Source organism: Ailuropoda melanoleuca, chromosome 18 (genome assembly GCF_002007445.2).
Source record: "Ailuropoda melanoleuca isolate Jingjing chromosome 18, ASM200744v2, whole genome shotgun sequence".
In the NCBI taxonomy this organism is placed as follows: domain Eukaryota; kingdom Metazoa; phylum Chordata; class Mammalia; order Carnivora; family Ursidae; genus Ailuropoda; species Ailuropoda melanoleuca.
This window is the reverse complement of record NC_048235.1, coordinates 23,793,007-23,819,041: the sequence shown is the minus strand read 5'-3', so window position 1 is coordinate 23,819,041 and position 26,035 is coordinate 23,793,007. Positions and strand designations below refer to the sequence as shown.

The 26,035-nt window shown below is 46.1% G+C and overlaps 1 protein-coding gene across 2 annotated transcripts; it reads left to right on the top strand.

Moving 5' to 3' along the window:
- Window positions 1-12,977: 12,977 nt before the first annotated feature.
- PPP1R3B (protein phosphatase 1 regulatory subunit 3B) lies at window positions 12,978-24,122 on the top strand. Of its 2 annotated transcripts, none has more exons than XM_019809836.2 (2): window positions 12,978-13,218; window positions 19,305-24,122. In XM_019809836.2, exons 1-2 carry the CDS (start codon window positions 13,082-13,084, stop codon window positions 20,185-20,187), a joined length of 1,020 nt encoding a protein of 339 aa, XP_019665395.1. In that variant the 5' UTR covers window positions 12,978-13,081; the 3' UTR covers window positions 20,188-24,122. The 2 variants fall into 2 exon arrangements, with proteins under 2 accessions (XP_019665395.1, XP_011235458.1); XM_011237156.3 differs by lacking the exon at window positions 12,978-13,218 and adding an exon at window positions 13,867-14,022.
- The last annotated feature ends 1,913 nt before the right edge of the window (window positions 24,123-26,035 follow it).

Sequence of the window (26,035 nt, the reverse complement as noted above, 5' to 3'; positions counted from 1 at the left end):
AACAAATGGATACTAAATACATTTGAAATTAAAATGAAATAAAATACATTTCAGTGTTTGGAAAATCGAGAGAGGCTACAGATCTCCGCCCCCGAGCACCCCAGGAGGGCAGTCACAGCCCACGTTCCGCCTGCCCTGGGAGCAGAGGAGAACTTCGCTGGCAGCTGGCGGCATGAGCCACAGTCTGGGAGGTGCTTCTTTCTGCGTCATTGTTCCGTAGCCAGCAGTGATCAGAAAAACACTAGCAACACATAGCCCAGTAAAAAATTTTCCAGAATCCGTGTAACCGTACACGTGTGCCTTCCCAGAGCTCTTGGGAGCCTTGGAATGCTCAGTACTTGCTTCCGCAACATTTCCTCTCATTTATAAAAATGCCAGATGGCACATATTCATGCTTTAAATTGGAGTGAATTAGAAATAAAGTTAATTTTTGTTTGGGTAGGATGTCTTTGAGGTTGGTGTGACCCCCTTGAGAAAATCATCTGTCTGGAGGTTCCAGGAGTCTTCAAGGCACAAAGGTCCATGGAAGATAAAATTCATGTCCAAGATGACCCACTGGCAAACTGTGCTCCCCCTTCCCCCCACCGCCTGTCACCGTTCTGTTCTGATGCCTTGCAAGAGTCACTGCTTCACACACCATATGACAAGTGCCAGCCCTGGCTGGGGGCTGTGGAGGGGGTGCCCAGAGATTGAGAGGACCAGGTCAGTCACCAGGACAGACCGGAGTGTGACACCCCTATGGCCCATGGCAGCTCTGCACCCCCAGACAAAGCCAGAGAAGCCAGCAGCTCGCTAGCTGCCCTGTCCCTGAGCCATTCACCCACCCTAAAGCAGTTTTGAGTAAATGAATTCCTCTGGGTTTACTATGACATTTCCTACCTTCACTGTGTTTATAGCAGGTGGTTTCGTCTATTTATTTTTTAGGCTGAGTCAGAATGTACGGTGTACTTGAGAATTGTTTGGGGTCAGAGGACTTCTTTCCATGCCTGCCTTCCTCCTGAAAGCAGAGATGTTTGGCATCTGTTCACCCATTGTGTGGCCTTTCCCTTTTACCCGGCACAAGCCTCAGAAACCTTCCTCCCCATGTGTCCCCTATCTTCCTCCCTTTTCTCCAGCCCTGTGGTTTCCTTCTCCACCTCCCCAGATTTCCTTCCGGCCCACTCTGCTGCAACCGTCCAGGGAGGCTACAGACCTCTCTCCCTCCAGCCTGAGCCACAGCCACCATGAACCTAATGACCCTTTGTTACCGCCCGCCCGTGAAAGAGGCGGTTGGCCTGGCGGTCAAAGCAAATTGAGGGCTATGCTTGCAAACTCCAACATGTATTCTGCTGGGGCCCCAGGTAAGGCCCTGGAGTTTAATTTAGCTAACCGAGGAAGCAAGACCAGAAGTCCCTGGGGTGGGACTATCTGCCTTTCTTATCCGGTTGTCAGGAGCTGCAGCCTGGTGTGGGGGGGGAAGTAGCCTGGGCTTTGGGGACAGATTGGACTTTGAATCACGACTCTGCATTCTGCTACTGTGTGATCTCAGGAGAGTTACTTAACTTCACTGGGCCTTGGTTTTCTTACCTATGAAGCGGAGTTAATAGAAACAGCTACCTTCCAGGCTCCTGGTATAAAGTATGCAGAGTGCCTGGTACTGAGCTCAAGAACTGAAAGCCCCAGGGACGCCTGGGGGGCTCAACTGCATCTGCCTTTGGCTCAGGTCATGATCCCAGGGTGCAGGGATCGAGTCCCGCATCGGGCTCCTTGCTCAGCAGGGAGCCTGCTTCTCTCTCTGCCTGCTGCTCCCCCTGCTTATGCGCTCTCTCTCTCTCTCTCTGACAAATAAAGTCTTAAAAAAAAAAAACAAAACCGAAAGCTGCACAATGATGGAGCCAAGGGCCAAGCGGGGTCGCCGGCACTGCCCGCCTGCTTAGGCACGAAGGCATCATCTTGGAGACTCCAGCTCGGGTGTCTCCTCCTCATCTGAGATGACCCCATAATGGATTTGTTTCTTGCCTGCACCAAGGGAGCCTATTCCTCTGGCCTCCCTGCTGGTGACTGTCTTATGTAAGCGAGGACAGACAGCATCACCAAGCCCCCCTGCAGTGGCTCTGGGCAGTCCTCCCCGGCCAACAGACAGCATCTGATACCTTCCAGAAGTGGGGTTGGTGATGGTGGTGAAGGAGAAGGCAAAGGAGAGGAACTACTAACTTCTTTCCTCCTGTTTTGGAAATACAAGAGAGCATGCTGTCTTCCATACACTCTATGAAGCCTGCTACAGATAATAATCAAAACACTGGCTATCATGGACACCTGTCCTGTGCCCATTTCCTGTGACAGAAAATGCTCCTCAGCAGAGAAGTGAGCGCAGAACCAGTCTGGCCCTCTCTCTGGCCACAGTGAACAGTCCATCGGTGTTCCCCATGGAATTTTGTTTACCAACGTTAGAGGAGAGATGCCTTCTTCCCTCTCTGCACTCTGAGTGGGGTGGGTATTGGACCACAGTGCAGGTAGCAATGTTCCCCACAGTGTGGAAAAGTTAATCCTAGGACCAACCCCACCCCTGCTTTCTGGTATTTGGTTGTAGGAACCAGCTTATTTTTTTTTCTTTTTATTTGTTTGATTAAGCTCTTTTGCAGCTTAATGAGTTGCGAACTTACCCAAGTACAAGCAGAAGAGCTATGGAATCTCCAAATGCAGGCTGTGAACTTGACCCCTGTTTGATGACAGGATGCCAGATATCATGAGCTAAGTCCGCTTGTTTAGAAGGAAAATGTTCTTCTTACTAGAGCCCTTAAAAGTTCAATCTTTGAAGCATTCTGAAGAAGAACTGGCATATCACCTGTGTCCTCAATCTCTTCTACGCTGAAAACCTTGGGCTGTCAGCTGCTTTGAGACGCCATGTTGAAAGCGCGTCTCCACACATTGGAAATTCACTAGTCTTTTGATTTGTGGGTATTAGCTTTGCATTTTGCCATTCCATGGGCTGTGGGCACTGGCCTACATAAGCCTCTCCCTCACTGTGAACCCTGGCTTGCATGGGCCTGTCCATAGATCTTGCCCATCAGAGCCTGCCTGGTGGTGGGTACAGAAAAATCAGGAGCCTAGTTAGTCCCACTCAAACACTATCTGAATCTATGGCTTTAAACAGTGCTGGCAACCTTCCGGATCTCTGTTTCTTCACCTACAAACAGAGGGTGCTGGATTAAAGGAGACAAAGTCCTTCTAATTCTATGAGCCTATTATTTTTCAATATGATTTGTAAACTAAGGTCTTGGCATTTGGAGTGAAATCAAGGAGCAGAAACTTGGTATGTTGAGTTCTTCCACCTGAGCAAACACTACACCCACAAAGTGTAAATTCCCACCAGCACGGAAACAATAGGACCACCCTTGGAGTGAGAGAGGTGATGTTAAAACGTCATGGGCCTCGGGCAGGGGAGCTTTTTCAGCAGCAAATAAGACAACCGCTGCCAGATGTCAGGGTCACTGAAACCAAAGAGAAACAGGAGCATAAAATAGACTTTCACATGTAACATTAGCACCTCATAAGGGAACTAAATTACCATGGTGGATTAGATATAATTACTTTTTTTTTTTTTTAGTACTATTCAGTCTCATTGCTATATTTTGTGGTGTGGGGGAAAACTGGTAAGAAAATTGAGAAGTGTTAGGAAAAGAGGTCATGTACACATGAAAGTCAACTTGGCTGAGTACGGAGTTCTTTTAGATGCTTCTCCCAAGTGTTCTGACAGCGCTAGAAAAGGTCAGAAGTCACGCTGGTATTTGTTCTCCCATCAATAAGTTGTTTGGGGGGGTTAATCATTTCCTACCTAGATCCTTGCAGCACTTCTGGGTTTTGTCCTTGTAATTTTAAAAAATGTCATTAGTATGTGTCTAGGTGTGGGTCTGTTAGGACTGATTTTCTCTGAAATATGTGAGCCTATTCGGTCTATTTACTCTGGTCTCTTTCCAGCCTGGAAATGTTTTCTTCAGCAAAGTTATTATCACTTCTATTTCTATTCTGGCGTTTTCCTAAGTAATGCTATAAGTCTTAAATTGGATTCCTATTCTCTTTCTCAGTAGCTCTTTTTTCGGAAATTCTTTGCTTGGGGCGCCTGGGTGGCTCAGTCATTAAGCGTCTCCTTCGGCTCAGGGCGTGATCCCTGTGTTCTGGGATCGAGCCCCACATAGGGCTCCTCTGCTGGGAGCCTGCTTCTTCCTCTCCCACTCCCCCTGCCTGTGTTCCCTATCTCGCTGGCTGTCTCTATCTCTGTCAAGTAAATAAATAAAATCTTAAAAAAAGAAAAAAAGATTCTTTGCTTGTGTCATTTCTAATTCAATGTTCTTTTCCCATACATTCCAGCAGGTCTCACAGGATTAACCTCCAAATCCTTGATTCCATTCTCTATGCTGTCAGTTTTGCTGATTTCCACATCCACGATGATGGCATTTAATTCTTCAACTGCATTTTTGGCAGTACATTCTTATCCGTCTCATGTCTCTTCCTAGCTCATCTTGCTGACTTTTTTTAAGATCTGATTTTTTTTTTTAGAGGAGTTTCAGGTTTACAATAAAATTGAGAAAAAGGTGCAGAGATTTCCTAAATACCCCTTGCCTCCACACCCGCACAGCCTCCCTCATGATCCACACCGCTCACCGGAATGGTACGTTTTTTTACCGAGGACAAAACAACACTGACACATCATAATTCCCCGGGGTCAGTAGAGTGTTTTCCTTAGGGTTCATTCTTAGTGTTGTACATTCTATGGGTTTAGAACACATGTATAGTGACATATATCCATCATTAGAATACCATACAGAGTATTTTCACTACCCAAAAATCCTTTGTGCCCTGCCTAGGCTTCCCCCCCCACCCCCCGGACCTCCTTCTGGCAACCATTGACCCTTTTACTGCCTCCATAACTGTGCCTTTTCCAGACTGTCCTACAGTGTACAGCCCTCCCAGATTGGCTTCTTTAACAGAGTAATATGCATTTAAGTTTCCTCCATGCCTTTTCATGCTTGATAGCTTATTTCTTTTTAGTGCTGAATAATATTCTGTTTTCTGTATGTACCCCAGTTTATTTAGCCATTCACCTACAGAAGGACATGCTGGTTGCTTCCAAGTTTTGGCAATTGTGAATAAAGCTGTTGTTAAAATCCACGTGCAGATTTTTGCGTGGACCTAAGTTTTTAACTCCTTTGGGTAGAGACAAAGAAGCATATGGTAAGAGTATGTTTATTTGCAAGAAACCATCTTGCTATTGTGTTAGAAATCGGGGTAATTCCTTATCTCTGGTAGGCAGTTGGGAATAAAAGGGGCTTCTGTAAAGCTAGTGGATGAACATTATGGCAATTTATTCATCTATGCGCTTAGAAGGCGTTCCCTTTTTTTTTTTTTTAAGATTTTATTTATTTATTTGACAGAGAGAGAGACAGCCAGCGAGAGAGGGAACACAAGCAGGGGGAGTGGGAGAGGAAGAAGCAGGCTCCCAGCAGAGGAGCCTGATGTGGGGCTCGATCCCAGGACCCTGGGTCACGCCCTGAGCCGAAGGTAGATGCTTAACAACTGCGCTACCCAGGCGCCCCATAAGAAGTTGTTCACTTTTCAAAATGTGTGCTATACTATACTAAATGTTTACTACAAAAATTATTATATGGCAGAACTGCCGAAGAAAGCAATGAACTATATAGGACATATTCACATATTTCTAAATAAATTTTTCTTAATTAAAAAAGAGAAGGAAGCATCTCACTAACTTTTCATCTGAATCTTTTCTCTGTGTGTGGTTTTCTGTAACTCATAAAGACCATGTCTTCTCGTGATCAAAGATCTCTTAAATTTCTCTTTTGTTTCCTATGGTAGGACCATTTTGGAGGTCAGCTCCTTTTCAGTCTTTAGAAATATCCCTTCTTCTTTTTCACAAGCTATATCTTAGTTGTTGTTCCTGTTCCCCAACCTTCAAATAAGGGGGATATTTGGCAAACTACTGATGCTTTTGGAATATTTACCATATGCCTGATAGTTTATAAATATGTCAGCATATAAATTTGGGCTTCATTCTCATACACCCCAAAACCTTACAGTACAGAAAAAGATAGGTTGTTCTTTTTTTTTTCCCTAAAGTCCTGGCTCTATTAGCACTAAGGAGGTGCCAATAGCTCCTTCACATTTCTGGAACCCCTGAAGAAATTGCCCCTGTACACGGCATTGTTTGGGAATTCTGGATCCATGCAGAAAGAGTCCAGAAGTACTCAAGAGTGGGAGAGATTTAGAGCCTGGTGTTTGAATGGGTTTGCAGAAAGTTCCAGCCCAGAGAGGGGGTGAGTTCCCTGTGAGCTGTGGGATCTGAAGTTTCTGCAGGTGATAGAAGCTGACTCCCTGCTTACGTGAAAGAGGCTTCGATCTGGGGGTACATGAACTTCACAGCGGGCCTGCTAAGTGAGCAGTAGCTCTGGTGGGCGGTGAAGACGGGGCCTCGACAGAGGACGGGCCGCAGAAGGGGCAGCAGCAAGAGCAGTGAGCACAGAGTTTAAGAACAAAGGGCTTGTTCCCAGTTTGGGGGTCTACATAAGCCAACTGATACTAAGTTTCTCGCCGGCTTTCGTAAGTGGAATGTTCAGACCCAGATTTTATTGCATTAAGAATTATCAAGAAATGTGACTTTCCTTGCACTTGGGTTCTGTGGAAGAAGTTATCCTGATTACACATAAAGCATTCCCGGAAATCTTCCGAGGAATCCTGCCAGGCAGTATTCCCACGTTACAGTGACGGAAACAGAGGTACAAAGTCGGGAATAATTTTCCCAAGGTCCACAGCCCATTGTGCAGAATCGATATCAAATCCAGGACCACCAGATGGCCAAGCTCTTAACCACTGTATGTCATTACTCCAGGCTTTGAGGGTGATGGGAGTCTTCATCTTTTTATGTGTCTTCCTAGGAATTCTAGCAGGAAGTTAAACTAGACACTTCCTTGTATAGTTTGTCATATTCTTCTTCTTATAACATTTGGACCTTGGATTGTCCCTGAAAGTGGATGGAAACTGCTGATTTGTAAGAAAGAGAAATGCTTACTTACTAATCCTAGGAAAAAGAAATTTCTACATTTTACAAATTAAAGAGCAACGCCAAAAAAAGAAAAGAAAGAAGAAGGGAAAAGAAGCAAAGTCAAAATCAGGGAAGAAAGGAGAAGTTCCTGCACTGTTTGGAGCAACGAGCCTTGAGAACGTTAGGAGGCAACAGCCCCTACATTTAGGGGGACTTTACATTTGAAGATGACTGAAGAATTAATAGAAAAAAATAGGAACGATGCCCAATGTCTTTGCTAAGGTTTAACACATAGCTGTATCAGTTTCCAAGGCTTAGATGGAAGCTGGGCTTTGTATATTTTATAGTCCTGGCTATTCACCAAGTAAGACTCACACTAATAGTTATCAGGTTGTTGTTTTTAGTGAAGTGTAATTTTATAACAAACCTGAGTAGGCTTTATAACAAACGCGCTATTGTCTCCTACATTGTTTTCTGCAGGAGGTGAAATAACCACATTGGATGATGGGTCCCCCTCCACCCTCCAAAATCTGCGCTCCTTAAGAGCACAGGCAAGGCAAGGGGCAGAGAAGGAACATTCCCCACGTGCGGGTGACTCCCTAGCTTTAAATGCTCAATTTCTAGCTCCCAAACAGCCCATGGCTCCGTGTGGAGAAACTGTTACTACGAGTTTCTCCAAAGAAAAATGCAGTCTTTAAGTCCCAATTCTCTAGAGGATATCGAATGATCGTAAGGAAAACCATGAAGGCAGTTTAGCTTCTGACTCTAAATGTCAAAGAAAAAGAGGAGTGATGGGAAATTAAGGATTGCTCGAGAACGTGGTGGTGTACATTCAGAAATCACCGTACATAACTATTTCGTATTTTTCCTCACCCCTCAAGTGAGTCATTGTTTTCTTATTACAAATCGTATCGTTGCCTGTTTCTAAGAGTGCTATCCAGGCAGTTTTGTAAATAGCAGGATGAAACTGGCCAACATACAGTTGCTTACAGAAAACCCTAAGTGTCTGCACTGTCCAAGGCTTGTGACTCCAGGGGCAGGCGGCAGAAACAGCCCAGACCCAAGGTACGAGGCCCTCCATGGCCAAGTAGGCTGCCGCAATCCTACAAAGAGCGTGACATACTGTTCTCCTCCAAAAAATGCATGCCACTTGTCATGAAATTCTGGATGTTGTACATTGGATCATATGTATATAGTTACATGTATAAATATAATTTATGACCCCACCAGTCCTGAACAGGGGATGAATAAGCAGAGGATATAAATATATAGAGAGTTCTGCCTAATTCCTTTTAAGCCTGTGGCAAAGTTATTCCCTCATCCTCAGCCTCTGAAACTTCTCTCTGACCAGCCACCACTTAATACCATTTAAGTCAATAATCTGGGTCATGAAGTCCCCATTCAGAACACAAAGTGTTTGTGTACTTTGAGATTCAAAGATAAAGCAAAAGATGAGGTATGCAGCTATTTTCACCCAGGCACGGAGCGTATGATTCATTAGAAAAATGCTCGTATGGCTCTTTTTTTCTTTTGTAAGANTCTTTTTTTTTTTTTGTAAGATGAGGTGTAATTTGCCCCAGATCCACAAACCAAGACCTTATTAAGATTATTTAATTCTTACTTTTCCCCAATAGTGGGAATGAAAAGTCAACACTGCTCTTCCTAAATACACTTTGGCAAATAAATCAAGAGTCTAAAGAATGTCTGTACGCATGGTCTGCACTCAGGGAAACAAGGCTATAGGAAATAACCAGGGATGTGGACAAAGATTTAAGTATAACGATGCTTATCAAAGTCTATTAAAAATACAGAAAATTGAGGGGAGAAACAATCTCAAGGACCCTCAATAAGAATATAGTTAAAGTATAATCTTTGTATGAAAGAATATTAGGCAGCAATTAAAAAGCATGCCAGAAAAAATAGAACAAGATTAATAGACTCAAAATGAGAAGCAGTCATGACTAAAAAAATCAAGACATTATACTTTCTTATACTATGATCCTGATAATATGATGTTTATGCATAGAATCAATACTGAAAGAAAGGTAGTGAATTATATTGCTCTTTATTGCTGGGTGGTGCTGATTCTGTTTTCCTCTTTATATTTCTCTGTATTTTCCACAATGTCTACAGTGCTCTTGTAATAGTTTTATAATCATAAAAAATAACAAACAATACAATTCCAAGGTATTGTATGGGGGTCATATAAAGCGCGGAGGAGGTATGAAGCTGTTTAAGCGGCTCTGCGTAGGTAGATTTTTAAATAGCGGTACCTCTTAAGAGACTCTTAACAATAGAGACCAAACTGAGGGTTGCTGGAGGGGAGGCAGGTGGGGGATGGGCTAAATGGGTGATGGGGATTAAGGAGGGCGCTTGTAGTGAGGAGTACTGGGTGTTCTATGTGAGTGATGAATCGCTCCATTCTACTCCTGAAACCAGTATTACGCTATATGTTAACTCGCTAGAATTTAAATTAAAATTTGGAAGAAAAACAAAATAATTAAATAATTAAATTAAATTAAACTACATTAAAAAGTGGTACATCAACCTCACTCGGGAACTCAAAAGCCTTCAAAAGTGGGGAAAATGCCCAAATGGGCTCTAGGAGCTTTGATGTGTAAACTACTCACAGTCTTCTCCCAAGCTAAGGACACATTCTCCATAGACAAGAGGCTCATGGAATCCCTCTATTAGGATTCATCTGCCTATCCCATAAAACATGACCTAGCAAGTCACTTCAGTCAAATCTGAAAGAGGGGGCAGAGGGCCCCAGGTAACCTAATGCGCCCAGAACACGTCTGAAGCTCTGACAGGTGCAAACAACTCCACTTGTCTAAATATAAATTCACTTAGGCTGTTTGGAAACAGTCTTTCCCGCTTTCTATTCTGATCAGGCAAAAGAATGTTCTCTTCTTCAGTTCTGACTCTCGATGCTGGTTATTTATATTTACATGCACTGTGCAACAGTTTTTATTCAAAGAGAAGGAAAGTTAGAACGCTAAGAAGAAAAAAAAAAATTCTTCCAAAATCTGGGATGAAGTTAAGACCTAAGTTTGGGCTATTTTTGAAATGTGCTCAGTTGAGAAGGAGATAAGATATTAATAATATTTTTTTAAACTTTCTGGATGAATAAAAAGCTGATGTTAACACATGCATAAAGAAACATTGTCTAATTTTTAAGCCAGAAAGAAGACTTAATTTTTAATCAGTAGGGTGGAAATTCTTTGGAAGAACATATAGACTCTGTTCCTCTGCTAATTCCTGCCATGCTTTCTCCCATTACCCCTAAACTCCGACTCCCCCTTCAGGATCCTGGTCAATGCTCACTTCCCTAGAAGCCTCGGCTGACCTTCTTCATTTCCCACCCCACCTCCACAGTCACACATGCACAGTCCTCCTCTTGGCTCCCAAAATACAGAGAATCACCTTGTACACATTTATCCTACATCGTTATTTATCACTCTAAGACCTTCTTGAGAGTAAGATTTTATTTCACTGGTTTTCCACTTCCAAGACTCCGGTTTACAGTAGCTACTCGATAATATGTTGTTAAATGAATAAACGAATGTATAAGAGAGGATTGAAGAAGTCACAGATGAGCCCAAGTGCTAGGGAGATAGCCACCAAATAGCCACTAACCGCCACCAAAAAGAAAATTTATGGGAAAACGATAATCGGCTCTGCTTAGCTGCTGCTAAGCTTTTCGTTTATTTTTGTGGGGAGGGTTGGCTTACTCAGTGACATTAAGGCTAAAATTCAATGCCCGATATTATTATTATTTTTAAAGATTTTATTTATTTATTTGACAGAGAGACAGACAGCCAGCGAGAGAGGGAACACAAGCAGGGGGAGTGGGAGAGGAAGAAGCAGGCCCCCAGCTGGAGGAGCCTGATGTGGGGCTCGATCCCAGAACTCCGGGATCACGCCCTTTAACGACTGAGCCACCCAGGTGCCCCCAATGCCCGATATTATAAAAGGAACTTGGTATGCGTTGACTGAGAGGTTGACACTCTCCGTTTTTCCTTTTTTTTCTGCTATAAAATGAGGGAGAGGCAAGATCATACAGAACTTAGGGCCAGTCCAGCGCTCAGGTTCTCGGGCCCTGGACCTGCCGAGTTTGGCTGCAACAGTCCTCCAGAGCCTGCATCCCAACTCTATTCTGATGGCTAGGGAGACTGTGCTCTCTTCAAACTCACAGACGCCACACTCCTACCTACCAAGACTGTGGTGAGCCACAACTAAGTTTAGCCCCACTCTCCTGCTCCGAAATAGTCATCTAAACCACAGGGGAGACCATTACCCATGGTTTCCTAGACCCACGTAGGAAGACGCTTCCAAACCTTAATGCCGTAAGGCTGTATTTACTTGTCCCAACTCCTTCCCGGTTTGGTTCAGATCACCCCTTGCCTGCATTCATTTTGCAATACCAGTTGGCTCTTTGTCTTTGCCCACTCCTCTAGCATGCTCACGACGCTTAAGAAACATAGCCAACGCTTGGCTTCAAAAATCAACCTACTCATCAGCTAATAAAAGGGGTTTAGAGTTGGCAAAGGGAATATTGAACAGAAACTTTATTTGCCAACCGCCCACCAATAGCTGATTTCAGAGGTGGTCCTTTAGCAGATATGCCCATTAAAAGAGAAGGGAGAAGACTAATAATTGCCCTTCAGACAAGGAGACTGTGTCTTGAGCTGAAGGCCTGTACTGGATTAAGGCAACCTACCAGTGTTTCAGTTTTACATTTCAAGTAAAATTAGAATTTGCTCTCATATCCCTTAAAAGCAGAAATTCCCAAATGCCATGTTTAACATAATGCATTGTCCTAAAGCTAAATATATCCAGTGTGAAGGAACGGCCTTTACTCTGATATTACTTTTGTTATTTTGTTTTTATTGTTGTTAAAGAATATTTTTTAAAAAAAATAAAAGGCCGGTAACAGAAGATGGTAAGGTTTGTTGATTTTAATGTCTTGGCACTTGAAAAAGCTGGCAACCCTCTGTCGGTTTCCAAAATTCATTAAAACTAGAAAACTAGGATCCTCATTCCTAAAGTGGCTCGCTCAGAGCTGGGCACCAAGGAGATTGATATATGATTATGTGAATATGTATTTAAACTGATCTCATATGAGAGGGAGGGGCTGGTCTTTTCTGGGTTCATCATTCTCTACAGACCTCAAGGTGTATCATAGAGATCACGGGGGCCCTGCAGGTACAGGGAGTCATAGCAGATTCAAGTCAGGTAATTGCGTCTCAAATATACTCACCTATAGACCTATATATGCGGCATTCCGTGGAATGGCCCCAGTACCAAGTTTATGAGACGATGTTACGGTATCGCTTTCACAGTAACAACTGGACCGCTGACAAGCACAAAGCCAGCGTCAGTAATTACTTGTTTTCCACACTATCCTTACAGCTGGAGATACTGATCCCGGAGAGCCTCCACCTAACACGGAGGCACTTGGGACTCTCTTGGGGCTTCTCTGGGATTGGCAAGTGATGGGGAAGTTAACGGTCATCGGTGAAACCCCTGGCTAAACCGTACGATGAAGGCGGGGGCTGGACCGCGTGGATGCAACCGCAACTACTACTGCGGCTGTAAGAAGGCTTTGCCGGGCCAGTTCTTTGCCTAGGAAGAGGCAATTTGGCAAGCCGCCTGCGTGCCAGCCTCCTTGCTGTAATGGGACGCTCTTCTGTAGGAAAGTGCCTCTGCCCCCTGGCGCCCTTCCCCAGGCTTCTGATGAAACACTGACCCCACTGCCCCCTTCCCAGCCCCTGGACTGCAGCCTTATCACTCCGGGCGCGCAGCCGATCACGTGGCGAAGCGGTGCTATCCGGGACCTCGGCTCTACGGCCATTGGTCGACGGCTCGCGTCCCGGGCGCGCCCATTGGCCGTGGGGGGCGTTCACGTGAAAGGGGTTCCGGGATGGCTTCCCAAGTGGGGAGAGGTGCTGGAAAGTTAAAGGGAGCAGCGCGGCGGCAGGGAGCCTGAGTCTCGGTGGCCGGCCACGGGGAGGAGGCGAGCGGGCTGCTCTCGAGTACGGACGTATGCGTCTGCCCACCAAGGGCGCGTACCTGAGTCCCGGCCCCCGCTCCTGCCGTCGTCGCCGCTGCCCCTGCCATCCCCGCGCGGATGCCGCCGCGGTCTGGCGCATCTGTACATCGGGGCTTATGAGCTGTACCAGGTACGTCGGTCCCCAAGCCCTCGAGTCCCAGTGCAGGGCCGAGAAACGGCGGCGAGGGGCGCGCAGTAGAGACCTTCTTTGATTCCTGCCACCTGCACTTTTACCGTCCAACTTGCAGTTACACTCTAGACGGGGTCGAGGACGCTGTTGCTTCCAGGTGGAAAGAGCAGTCCAGGGACGAGCGAGGGGATGGAGTATGGCCGGATCCACGTGTTCCGCCGAAGTGCCGGTCTGGCCGCCAGGGGTAGTTGGGGGTGGCTGGGGCTGGGACTACTGTGCCGAGTTCGAACCGGAGACAAGGCGCTTCCAGCTTGGGACCCGACACTTCCGGAGGGTGTCCCCAAAGTTGCGCGGTGGGGATTGGAGGACAAGGAAAAGTCGCCTCGTCTTTCCCTGGGTTTTGGCTTCCCCGTAATACGCAAGGAAACACACTTGGGAGTCTCTTGGGCCGCCGAGGGCGATGGGACACAGAGCCAGCTCCGGTTCACGGTCTCCGGTCCCCAGGCAGAGGCTGGCTGTCCCGGGCCGGCGGGGGCGAAGCGGCCGCGCGGGGACGCTCGCGCGGCGCGGCTCCGACCGGGGGTTGCCCCGCCGCCCCGCCCTGGTGTGATAACTTGGGCTCCTCCTCCTCGTCGTCCTCCTCCCCCTGCCGGTCATATCTCCGGGAACGGAGCGTCAGCCCTGCCTCCCGGACACACGACGCTCACGTAGTCCGGTGGCGGTCGCCTCCCCTGCCACCTCCCTCCAGGCTCTCCGATGCAGCAGCGAGCCAGCTGGAGAGGGGGCTTCCCCACGCCCCAAAAGGTGGGTGCGAGACAAGGCGAAGGAGTGCATGGGGGCGGGGTGCAGGCCAGTATGACCCAGGGGGGTGCAGGGTCGTGTTGACCTGTGGGATCTTCCAAGTCTGGAAACTGGCCTGCCTCCTGCCCCGTGCCCTGTTCATGCCACCCTTTTGAACCAGAGAAAGGGGTGTGGAGGGGACTTGCTAGCAGAAGAGAGGGTATAGGGCTCGGAACGGAACGACATCCCAGAAAAGTTGGGGCCCCTCTGGGTATTGTTTACTGCAGAAGTGGAGAAAACTAAGGACAGACTTGACTTGAAGACTAGGAGAGTTGCTGAAAGATGTTGGAGCCTGTGGTCTGTGCGGCCAGGCCACGCTGGGAGACCCAGGGTGCGGGAGAAGAGAAGTTAGGGCTTTAAGCAGGGGTGGGGAGAAGAGGAAATCTGGTAGGATTGTCCAGCAGCCAAGACTAAAGTGAAGACAGCCAGTGGACTCACCACAAAAGTAAAGTACAGGTATTTAGGGAAAGGTGAGAGAGGGGAAAAGAGGAGAAGTTAGTGGGTATTATTAGCAAGGAGGAGTCCGAGCTGGAAGGGACCTCGGAGGCGGAAGCCCAAGCCCGGAAAGATTCAGGGACTTGCTCCACTAAAGTGGCACAGCTAGGGGGAGGCCTTCCTAAGCTAGTGCTCTGTGTTTCACACTGGGCAGTTTTAGATGGCAGGTTCTGTGGCATTTTAACTTCACCTCTGTCCTGTAATGTGCAGTCTGTGTGTGTGCGCGTGTGTGGATCTCAAAGATGCTTTAGAAGGTGACAAGATGAAGAGCACAAGTGGCCTTTAAGGCTGTGATAAGGGCCCCATGGTCGCAGTACAAAGGAAAATATGTCAGCTTTATTCATACTGTGTCAGCCAAACCTTTTGGGAGGGGGTAAAGTAATGCCAGAGAGTAGATGGACATGTCTTTTAAAAAGTATAATCTCGTAACCTGGTCGTAAATGCTTACCTAGTGTCTTTCCAGTGTTCGTGGTGGGTTCTTGGTGCATCTGATTTTTGTCTTTTCCTATCAGAGTATGAGAATGTAGGGGAAATATCTTGGCCTCAATACTGAAAAAAGATTTACTTCGCAGAAAAGGCACAGCCAAAAAGTCGGTAGCTCCGCTGCCTGGAACTGTGAAGGTCATGTGGTTATTGTCTATACAAGTCTGTAGTTTCCTTAGGAAACACCACCATAACCTGATGAGCTGTCTTGAGAAGGTGTGTCGTCACTAGTGGAACAGGGAAGGTATTTATGCAAAAACGATCCTTGTTCACTTCCATTGTCATGGAGTGTTAGGGTTTGCCCTCTTTTGACCAAGAACCCTGAAATCTGCCCGTGGGCATGGCCCATTCCCTCATGGGGCAAAATTGATCTCTTAGGCATGTATTTGGAAGTCAAGTTTTTGAGAATCTGAGTAACAGCCACTCATACTCTCATCGTCTTGTCCTGCAGGGAACTGATATCGAATCCTAAGTCATACTCTGCTGTTTCAAATATGTGTCTGTGTCTTCTCCTCCTGACTTTTTCCCTGGCCAACCTTGGTGACTCATACTGCCAGGCCTGGGAAAGGGCTGAGCAGCCAGGAGAGCGTGTCAGGAGAGGGGGCCCGAAGTACAGCCTTTGCTGTGTTGGCACTGATCAGTTTTATTTGAGGATAAAACACCTGTCCAGGTGCCTTCCTTTCAGAGACTTAGGCAACTGACCTTGTCCATCCCCATTGCTCAGAGTACTTCTGGGTGATGATCACAGCCCACTGGGGAGTTCTTGAGCAGAGGGTGAGGAAGGCCTACGTCAAATCAGCATCTGGCACACTGGTTCTCGTAGAATGATCCAGTTCATAAAAGCTCAAAGCTACCTGTGAGGATAGGCAAGTGGCCAACAGTCAGATCGTCCCCCTGTTTAAGGCCACAGGGGTTAATGTCCTTCCCTCCAGTGATGGTGTCACTTAAATAGTAAAGGGATGCTGGGCAGTGGTTGCTGAGTGCCCCTGATGCAGTAGCCCTGTTAGTAACTCTTGGGCCACCAGATAGTGAACTTTATTTTTGCTTTTCGTGGAAGGGTGTTTCAAAACCAGTTAGGCCCTAGAGCTGGCTCCGACCAGCACCTCGCCTTCCGACCCCCCAGTTGCACTAGTTCTTAGAGTTAAGTGATAAAAGGGATCTCAGGGGCAAATGTACACCCACTGGGTCCAAACAGTGAAACTTTACCGAGGTCTTCAACTAAGTCTTTTTCATCTGTAAGATTAAAATTGAGAGTGACTTTAGTCAACTGAAGTATGTGGAGCCTTTCACTCACCCACTTGTTTTAGGATTCTGTTTCTGCAGTATCTTGAGAGTTTCCCATGCTTTTTCTAATGAGCTGTTTTAACATTGTGTGGGGAAGCACGTATGAGGTGGGTTTGCAGGCTTGAAGGGATAGAGAAGAGGATGGAGAACTTAAGTTGACCTTGTGCTGACTCAGGCAAGGGGGGAAGGGCTGTAGGGTCAGAGGAGGAACCCAGCCTCTCACAGTTCACGCCCAGGTTGTCAAGGGCGGGCAGAGTGGGAGGGGCTGGGATGCAAGGCTTTGCCCACTTTGGGGGTATTTTTAATCCACATGTAATTTAAAAAAAAAAAACAAACTACCTGTGTTAACATTAGAGCTGAAAGTATAATTCCAGTGCATTCTAACGAAGTTTTTCAGTGGACAGGGGGAAGTAAAATTCAAGTGCTTTGTAAGTGTAGGGTTGTTTGTGTTTTCACATTGAACCAATTAGCCAGCCTGGTGACCCTCTGTAAAGCTGTCCTGCCCATTTCAGTGAGAACTTTTCCTTTCCAGACAATTGCATGGGTACAAGAACAGATCATAGAAAGCACATTTGCTCCTAAAATTTTCACTTGTTGGTTTTGTTAGAGGGGAAACAGTCAGACAAATATCCTTTAAAATGTATGTTTAGATAAGTACACTGTGGCTATAAATTATTGTTTTGTACCTCTGAATGTGTGTGTTTTTCCAGTCAGTCATCACCAAGTGGTTCCTGCATCCTAGGGAATGACTGTATTTCTTTTGGAAAATGGGATCAAACCCAATGTGTCTTCGCTCTTCGTTTTCTTTATATATTTGATTAATCAAAAGCAGAAGTTGAAAATGAGATATTTATTGGGCTGAACCACTGGTCTCAGCTCCCATCAGAAGATGAGCAACATTATGCCTATTGCTTCTCCTTAATTATCACCATCACCCTGAAGCCCCCCCACCAGTAGGCAGGAACTAGGGGAGGCCTGAAAACAAGCACCCCAAAAAACCACCACATACCTACACTTTTACCATAGTGAAGGGGGGAGGTTTGGGACCTTATCCAGATTCTGTGTTCTGCGGTTCGCAGACTATAGATTTTAATCCTGGATGGATTCATCACTGACTTCTTGAGGTAGCCCATTGTAACTATCAAATCAGGATATAAATTCGCTATGATAATTAAATCATAAAAATTGCTTGGCTTTAGTGAGGCAATAGTGTTGGATGGGATAGGTTTTTGGCCAATCTTAAATATTTGAAGCATTTTATTAGATTCATTTTTTTCTCCCTGATTATAGAAGTGCTATTATTTTAAAAAATATAAGAAACAGCACAGGAAAACAAATTTCCTGAAATCACATCACCTGGATGTTCTAACAGTTTTAAGTATATCTTTAGTTACTTTTTTCTGTACATATACCACAAGTATATGCAATATTCTTTTTTTTCCAAAGTCTAGTCTCAGTTTTATCTTCTCTATTTTTTACATTAACAATATAATTTTTTCCATGCCACTTAAACCTTTTTTCCAAATAATGGTTTTAATAATGATACAAAATTTTATCGCTGAATGTCGTATACCTTATTAAACCAGATACCTGTTATTGGTCTTTTAGGTTTTCTCACCTTTTCCTCCCTAAAATGTTGCATGGAACATTTTAGTACATTAACCGCTGTGCGTTAAGTAACTGCTTAAGATTAATACCTGTATGTGATATTAGAACCAAAAATGGTAAGAATATTTAGAAAGGTTATGCTGATTTAGACTAATCCATGTATTTGTATTATTTTTAAGGAGGCTTTACTAACTCAGTTTGTGAAAACAGGCATTGTTTCCTAATCTAAATTCTTTAATTATAAGGTTGGACATTTTGCACATTTCTGGGACATGTTTAAGTTTTTTTCATGAATTTTCTATTCATGCTCTTTGCTCATTTTTTGTATGGACTATTTGACTTTGTTACTGTTTCATAAGAACTCTTTATATATGAAGGTATTAACTCTTTGCTGCCATACTTTTGTGAAATGTTTTCCCAGTTTGTCTTTAATCTTTTGGTTTTATTTTTTTTTCAGTTATAGAAAAATATCATTTTTATGAAGTCAGATTTAATCTACTCTTCAGCATGATTCTCTTTGCCTTTTATTCTTATAGAGGTTATCTTCACTATAGAAAAAAAACAAATATCCACCCATATGTAAGGTTTAGAAAAACTGAACTGTTGGCATTTTTTAAGAGAAAGATACACTGGTATATAAAAATCTAGTGTACAGGATTTTGTCTGTCTTCACAATTGAATTCTAGTGTCTAGCATAATCCCTGGCATATAGTAAATACCAGTCAATATTTGTGGTATGAATTCATTTCTTTTGGGGCGCCTGGGTGGCTCAGTCAGTTAAGCATCTGCCTTCAGCTCAGGTCATGATCTCAGGGTCCTGGGGTCCCTGCTCACTGGGGAGTCTGCTTCTTTCTGTCCCTCTCCCCACTTGTGCTCTCTCTCTTTCAAATAAATAAAATCTTAATTAAAAAAAAGAATTCATTTCTTTTTGTCATATTAAAGCAGTATCTACCAAAGCATGTTTCTCAGAACCTGTGTTCTGCAAGATGCTCCACAGAAAAGGGTTCCTTAGTCAGATCAGTTTGGGAACTCCTTCAAAAGCACATTGTTTTTGCTATTCCCCAAGGCCCTTTAGCGTACTGAGGGCCCCAAGAAATCCTGACGGAAATACCTGTGCGTTTAGTTTTAAAACCAGCAGCTGCTCCCTAACTTTTTTTTTTTTTAACCTTCGTCCCCCCCACCCCCTCCTCCCCGCCAACTTAACACTCTTAATCTCTCCTGAAGCCAAGGTCACGCTGGCCGGCACTTGAGTTCATGCCCAACTGCAGCCATGTGGGCAGGGACGAAGGCAGATGTTGCTTGCCAGCCCCCGTTGGAATGATGCCTTGAATGTCTGTCTGATCTCGTTGCCGTGTCTTTCTCTTCTCTTTGGCCAGAGTTCTAGCCTATTCCTCTAACCCGATGATGGCTGTGGACATCGAGTGCAGATACAGCTGCATGGCCCCTTCCCTGCGCCGAGAGAGGTTTGCCCTCAGGACCTCACCGAAGCCAAGCGAACCACTGAGGCCCTGCATTCAGCTGAGCAGCAAGAATGAAGCCAGCGGGATGGTGGCCCCCACCGTCCAGGAGAAAAAGGTGAAAAAGCGGGTGTCCTTCGCAGACAACCAAGGGCTGGCCCTGACAATGGTCAAAGTGTTCTCGGAATTCGATGACCCGTTAGATATTCCGTTTAACATCACCGAGCTCCTAGACAACATTGTGAGCTTGACGACAGCGGAGAGCGAGAGCTTTGTCTTGGATTTCACACAGCCTTCCGCTGATTACTTAGACTTTCGAAACCGGCTTCAGACCGACCACGTATGCCTTGAAAACTGTGTCCTGAAGGACAAAGCCATCACAGGCACAGTGAAGGTGCAGAACCTGGCGTTTGAGAAGATGGTGAAAATAAGAATGACATTCGACACCTGGAAAAGCTTCACAGACTTCCCCTGTCGGTATGTGAAGGACACCTACGCCGGCTCGGACAGGGACACATTCTCCTTTGACATCAGCTTGCCTGAGAAAATTCAGTCTTACGAGAGGATGGAGTTTGCTGTGTGCTTTGAGTGCAGCGGACAGACGTACTGGGACAGCAACAAAGGCAAAAATTATAGGATCGTCCGAGCCGAGCTGAAGTCCACGCAGGGCACAGCCGTGCCACAGAACGGGCCCGATTTCGGAATATCCTTTGACCAGTTTGGGAGCCCTCGGTGTTCCTACGGTCTGTTTCCAGAGTGGCCGAGTTATTTAGGGTACGAAAAGCTAGGGCCCTACTATTAGGGACTGCGTGTGCCGGAGCATGGCTGAGCAGGTGCGCGGAAGCCTTCCCTGCGGTCGCGGGCAGGTGGAGACGGAAGCCAGGAGAAACGCTGAACTGCCATTAGGCCGGGTTTTTGAAAAGAAAGGATCCTATGCACATTTTTCCTAAAGCCAGCAAAACCAGCCAGGTTTAGATCACAGGACTGGTTTCACACTGGGAGTAGATGTGGGGTGCTGGTCGGCTGGGCACCCAGGGCGGCCACGAGGGGAGTAGATGTGGGGTGCTGGTCTGCTGGGCACTCAGGGCGGCCACGAGGGTCCGGAGCAGGATCGCAGTGCCGGCAGGGGCCTGGGCGGGAACCAGGCCCGCAGGCACTGCCGGCGACACTGGGGGACGGTGGCTTCACATGGCTTGGGAACGAAGTCACCAGGAGTGCGCCCCGGCTGCCTGAAGGAGCCGCTCCTGCCCCCCTGGGATTTGGACAGTCACCTGAAAGTCACTCCATCCCCAGCCACCTCGCCTTGGACCCTTGCCGTTCAGCTCTGGGTGCGCTCCACCCAGCAGGGTCCTTCCTGCCTGTCGTGGCTGTTCCCTGTCTACGCGTACTTTACTGCACACTCTATCGCTGCACTTTTTTTTTTTTTTGCATTTTGCATTTTGTTTTCTTCACGGTTCATCTGATATTCAGGAAAAGATGAGGCAAATTCGCCTGTGACGGAAACATGCGCTTCCTCTTTCTGACCCCACACACGTGTCCCAGCAGAGAACGGCACAGCAGTTACCAGAAGTAACGAGGTCCTGTGCCGGGGTCCAGACTGCCGGCTTCTGACAGGCAGGACGGTCCGAGGGGGACACCTGTAGCTTTTCCTCTTGGCTTTCGGGGGAGCTTTCGAAGTACTCACTCCTACCCTGAGTCACCAGACAGCCCAATTACAAGATGTGTTGGAACTTGCTCGGCTGTCTTGCAGGTGTCTCCTTCCTTGCAGAGGGATTTTAGACTCTTTTCCTAGAGAGCCCTCCTCCAGGCTGTGTTGAGGACGTTTTGATTGGCAGATCCGATATAGCCTCAAAGCCTTCGGTGAGTGTTTGGTTTGACTTTGACTTTGTGATCTGCGCTGTCCAGGACTCTGTACTGGCACCCAGGGACTTTGATTTGGGTGTTTTTATTTATGGGGTGTGGGTACATATAAAGGGATAGAGGAGAAAAACACCAGGTTCTCATAGTTTATTGTCAATGTGCAGCAGCTCTGAAATCTCAGAGATGAGTCGTTCTTACCCATATTGGACAATGCATTAAAAGTCTGTTGGTTCATACTGTCCTGAGACCCCCTGGGATGTTCACTGACAGATGGACCCCCAAACCCTGTAATTTTTCGGGGACGAGATTGGTTTATACTTGGGGGGTGTTGAAAAAATATTTTTACATATGTATTTGGAGAAGGTTGGGGTTTTGTTTTAGTTTTTTTGTTTTGTTTTGGGAGCTTAATTAAATGATTGTCTCATTTTCCATGTGCCTCATCTTAGTAAGGTGAGGTTTTCCTAAGGGAGGCAGGAAGAGGGAGCACAGCTGCCTGCATTTGGAGGCACGGCCACTGGACTCTGCAAGCAAAGAGACTACTTCTGCCTGCCTTTGCTTGCATATTCCAGATCAATTAGAAAAGGCCTCCTGGCTTCTGTGGCTTTGTCAGTTAGTGTCAGGCAGGTAGGGAGTGTTTTGGCTCCTAGAGTTTTGTGGTTGGTTGGTTCCCCCCCCCCTTCTTTTTTGAACTTTAAAATGTTTTGACTTTTTAAATGTTCTTAAGTGATGTTTGATGTAATTCTGGTTCCTAAAACTGGCTGTTACTCGTCTGCGATCTCATGCTTTATTTTTTTATGCCTCTCCCAGATGGGTAGGACTTGGGGATCATATAATACAATTTACAGGAAAAATCGCTTTTTCATCTTCTGCTGAAATTGGGCAGAATTGAGTTGTATCTAGATGTACCTTCATCAGGTACACAAACGGTACTTCCAGTGCTAGAGATCTGGTGATGAGAACTATTGATAGTGCAAATCAAAACCGAATGGAAGCAAACCATTTTATATAGGTCGTGAATTTATTTTAAGAAGTCCAGTCCCTCCTCCTCCAAGAAAGGTACAAGGTGCACTGTCATTTACATGTTACCAGACTAAAAGTAACAAGATCATTCTGTATTCAAAAGAAAAATGCCTCAAGAAACTCCTGTTTGGTTTTCAGTAATGGTGATCTTAAGACATTCCCGTGTCAAAATTTGAAATGTGGTAATTCAGCAATAAGTATCTCTTAAAACAGCTAAAAGCCCTCCCCTCCCCCTGTTCTTACTCCCAGCTCACCCAGCTTTTTTTGCTGGGGGCACTGGTTGCAAATCCCCCAGCAGTGCACCTGGGATGCTCGCCCTACCAGGCGAGTCCCCACCTGCCTCAAAGACCCTTCTGTGACTGGAGAACGTGGTTGTGAGACTTCCCTGTCAGCATTGTCATTCGGGGAGGCAGGGGCATCTGAAGAATACTGTCTTTTATTCACCAGTCAGTCTCCCTTGGGCCCAGTTCTGTCCCAGGATATCAACAGATGGTCCCAGGATCTGCAGAACCCCTCTTGATTTCGGAGCACACCGTCAGGAAATTGGTCTACACGCTTCAGACAGTGACAGGTTTCCTAGTTGGAGACGTCACTGCAGCCTGACTTGGGGGTTTGCCCCTCACACAGCTGTTGGTGATGGTGACGAATGTCCCAGTCCTAGTACCCTTTCCAAGTTGCCCCCGAAGGACAGGCCTCCCACCACTGGTGTCCTTGTCCAGAAATGGGGAAGCAACCCCATTTCTTTTCATATTTATTTCCCCCAAATGCCCTGGGGGGCATTCGCAAATTAGGTGCAATAAATAAGCTGGACTATAGAAAGATACATAATTAATAAGCTGTCAGTGTTTCTTGGAAGCCAGGAAGCATTTGAATGGGTTTCTTTTTAATTTTTATTTTTTTAAGTATTCTGATGATAGAGGAAGCGGTGAGAAATAATGGGAGTTCTGTAGTTCTCCAGAAATTAAAACAATTTCAGAGTCAAGGTAGAATTTATTTTTTTTCTCTAAGGTTTCATTTTAATGGTGGCAAAACATGACTCTTTCAGTGTTTTTTAAAGATGTAAATCTCGAACAGCTAAATGAATGTTTTGTGGTTTTGATCTTTGCATATAATTTGCTTTTTAAAAAACAAGCATTACTTGTAGTCACTTGGACATTCAATGGGTTATATGTGTGTTTCTAAACCAAAAAAAGTCGGCTCCGTTGTGGGAAGTGGCTGTTTTTCTGGGTCTTCCCTCTCAGTGGACAGTGAATGAAAACCTTGATTGTCTTTCATTTGTTTCCTCGTTGAAAAGTCCTCCGCTGGGCGCGGTTTGCCAGAGCAGGCCTCATGGCCCTCTGCTCTGGGGGGTTCCGGTCCCTGAAACTGGGGATGAAGAGTCATAAGCCTAATGGCATCCTCCAAGGTCATCGAAGACATTCTGGCGGCTTCTCTGCCCTTCCTGTGGACACGTGGGACTGGGAAGGGTGTCTGTGGTTTCGGGCGGCTTTTCCTCGGTGTGGTTGGAAAGCGAGGCAGCCCCAGTTGTAAAGCCATGAAGGTTTTGGCAGTTTCGGTGATCAGTTTCTAGAGCCTGCAGGACCTGCGAGGACTCCCAAGAAGGCAGCTGTGAGGACACCGTTTCACTTTTACTTCAGTGTGAATGTAGAACCGGAGGCCCATCGTCACCTGATGCCTGAAAGTGCCTTGTCAAGAAATGCCCGCGTGTTTTAAAAAAATAAATAAATATTTTTGTACACAAAGTTAAGGGGAAATGCACTTTAAAATCACAAGAATGGGTGTCTTTTGTGTGGTACAAGAGAGTGGTTTGTGTGTATCTCAAACTCAAAAAATGTAATAAAGGTAGAAAACAAAAAACTGAAACTCTTCTATTTTTAAAACTGGCTGTATTCTGGGAGTCAGTCGGAGGCTGGTGAGAATATTTTTTTTTAATTTTCTTTTTTTTTTTTTCCTCGTTTAAGTAATCTCTAGGCCCAACATGGGGCTCGAACTCACGACCCCAAGATCAAGAGTTGCACGCTCCACCGACTGAGGCAGCCGGGGGTCCCTGGGGAGAATTATTTTCAATCAGTGTGTTCCCACACATAGAATGTAGGTCTTCAGAGGGCTAGGTCTCAACCAGGGGCTGAGTTAGAAAGCCAAGACACACACAAAGGGTGGCAGTTGCTGTTCCGTGGTCACAACGGTGAAGGCCGGTCACAGCTAAGTGCTAGAGAAGCACAGGCCAGTGCTGTTAGGAATCGGTTTTCACTGATCTGAGGGCATGTCTCCTACCCTCTCACTTGCTCATGGAGACTATTTTGGGTTGACTGTTTTTAAAGGTGGGAAAACTATAAACAGCCCTGCTAGCTTTTACCTGCTTCTGCAGACAGACCGTAACCAGCAATCCAACCAGCTCCTGGTGAGACCTCTTCTTGGGGTGTCAGACACTCATCCTAAGTAAGATTTCCAGAGATGTTTTATGTCAGAGCTAGATGGGATGGACGGAGGGGCAAATGGCTGCCAGATGCTTCCTGTCACTCGGTGTGAGCCACGCTGAGAAGGCCGGTGGGAAGGCAGAGCCTATCAAACCTCAGCACCTCGTGAATACATGCGAAAAGGGAGCGGTGCACGTACCCGCCTGCGTGCCTTTCCCAATACAGTCAAACTGCCCACGGTGTGCCTTCGCAGAAATGGGAAGGGGGAGAGTCAACAGTAGCTTTTATGAATGTCTATTGGAGATGCAGTATGGTTTTCATAATCATTACATAATTCTAACTTGTGAGACGGACATCTCAGAGATGTCTGGAGGGGAAAAAAAAAAACAACAGTACAAACACTTTCACTTTCCTAGGGCAATGTCCCCAGATTAGCAAATACCAATCCCTGAATTATTCAGTTGAACGTTTATGGCCTATCTACTGTGTGCACGGCGGGGCTAGGTGCTTTCTCTCCCCAACTGCTCTAAGAGCTGTTTGTGTTTTAGATGAACCCTTGGATAGCCAGGAAAAGCAGTGCGTCCTGCTGACTCGGTACAAGGAGTCAGGAAGCCTGGGTCCTGGCCTTGACTCTGCCGTCCCGTCAAGGGCTCCACCAAAGGGGCTCTGGGTGTTTTTAGCTGGGATAAAGCAACCAGGGGATTTAGTGGTACCCTGAGCACTGAAGAGTCAGCCAACATGTTCATTTTAAAAATGCTTCTAAATATAAACTAGTAAGAAATACCATGTACACCACTTCCATTCTTCACAAGAATCACAGGAATGAATAGCATTCCAGACAGCAGCTCGGACTACATGAAATCCATGTTCATGCTGAAGACACAGCAGCTCGTGTTCAGGGGTAAAGATACGAAGGCCTTCTGTGTGTGTCCTAAAGTCACAGAGCCAGTCCCTGACAAAGCCAGGAGGACCACGTGGGTCCTTTATTCTTTTTCCAAGAACTCTGCCCCCTGACCCTGGAGTCCCTCCCACAGAACTGACACTGAAATGGTCCATTCTGAAAAGGAAGTCCCTCCCTCTGGAGATATGCAGTCCCTGGGGGAGGAGTGAACACTCTCGTCTTTATTTTTTAATTTTTTTTCAAGATTTTATGTATTTATTTGTCAGAGAGCGAGAGCACAAGCAGGGGGAGCAGCTGGCAGAGGGAGAGGGAGAAGCAGGCTCCCCGCCGAGCAGGGAGCCCAATGCGGGGCTCAATCCCAGGACCCTGGGATCATGACCTGAGCCGAAGGCAGACACTTCACCGACTGAGCCACCCAGGTGTCCCCAACACACACGTCTTTAGATGCAAAT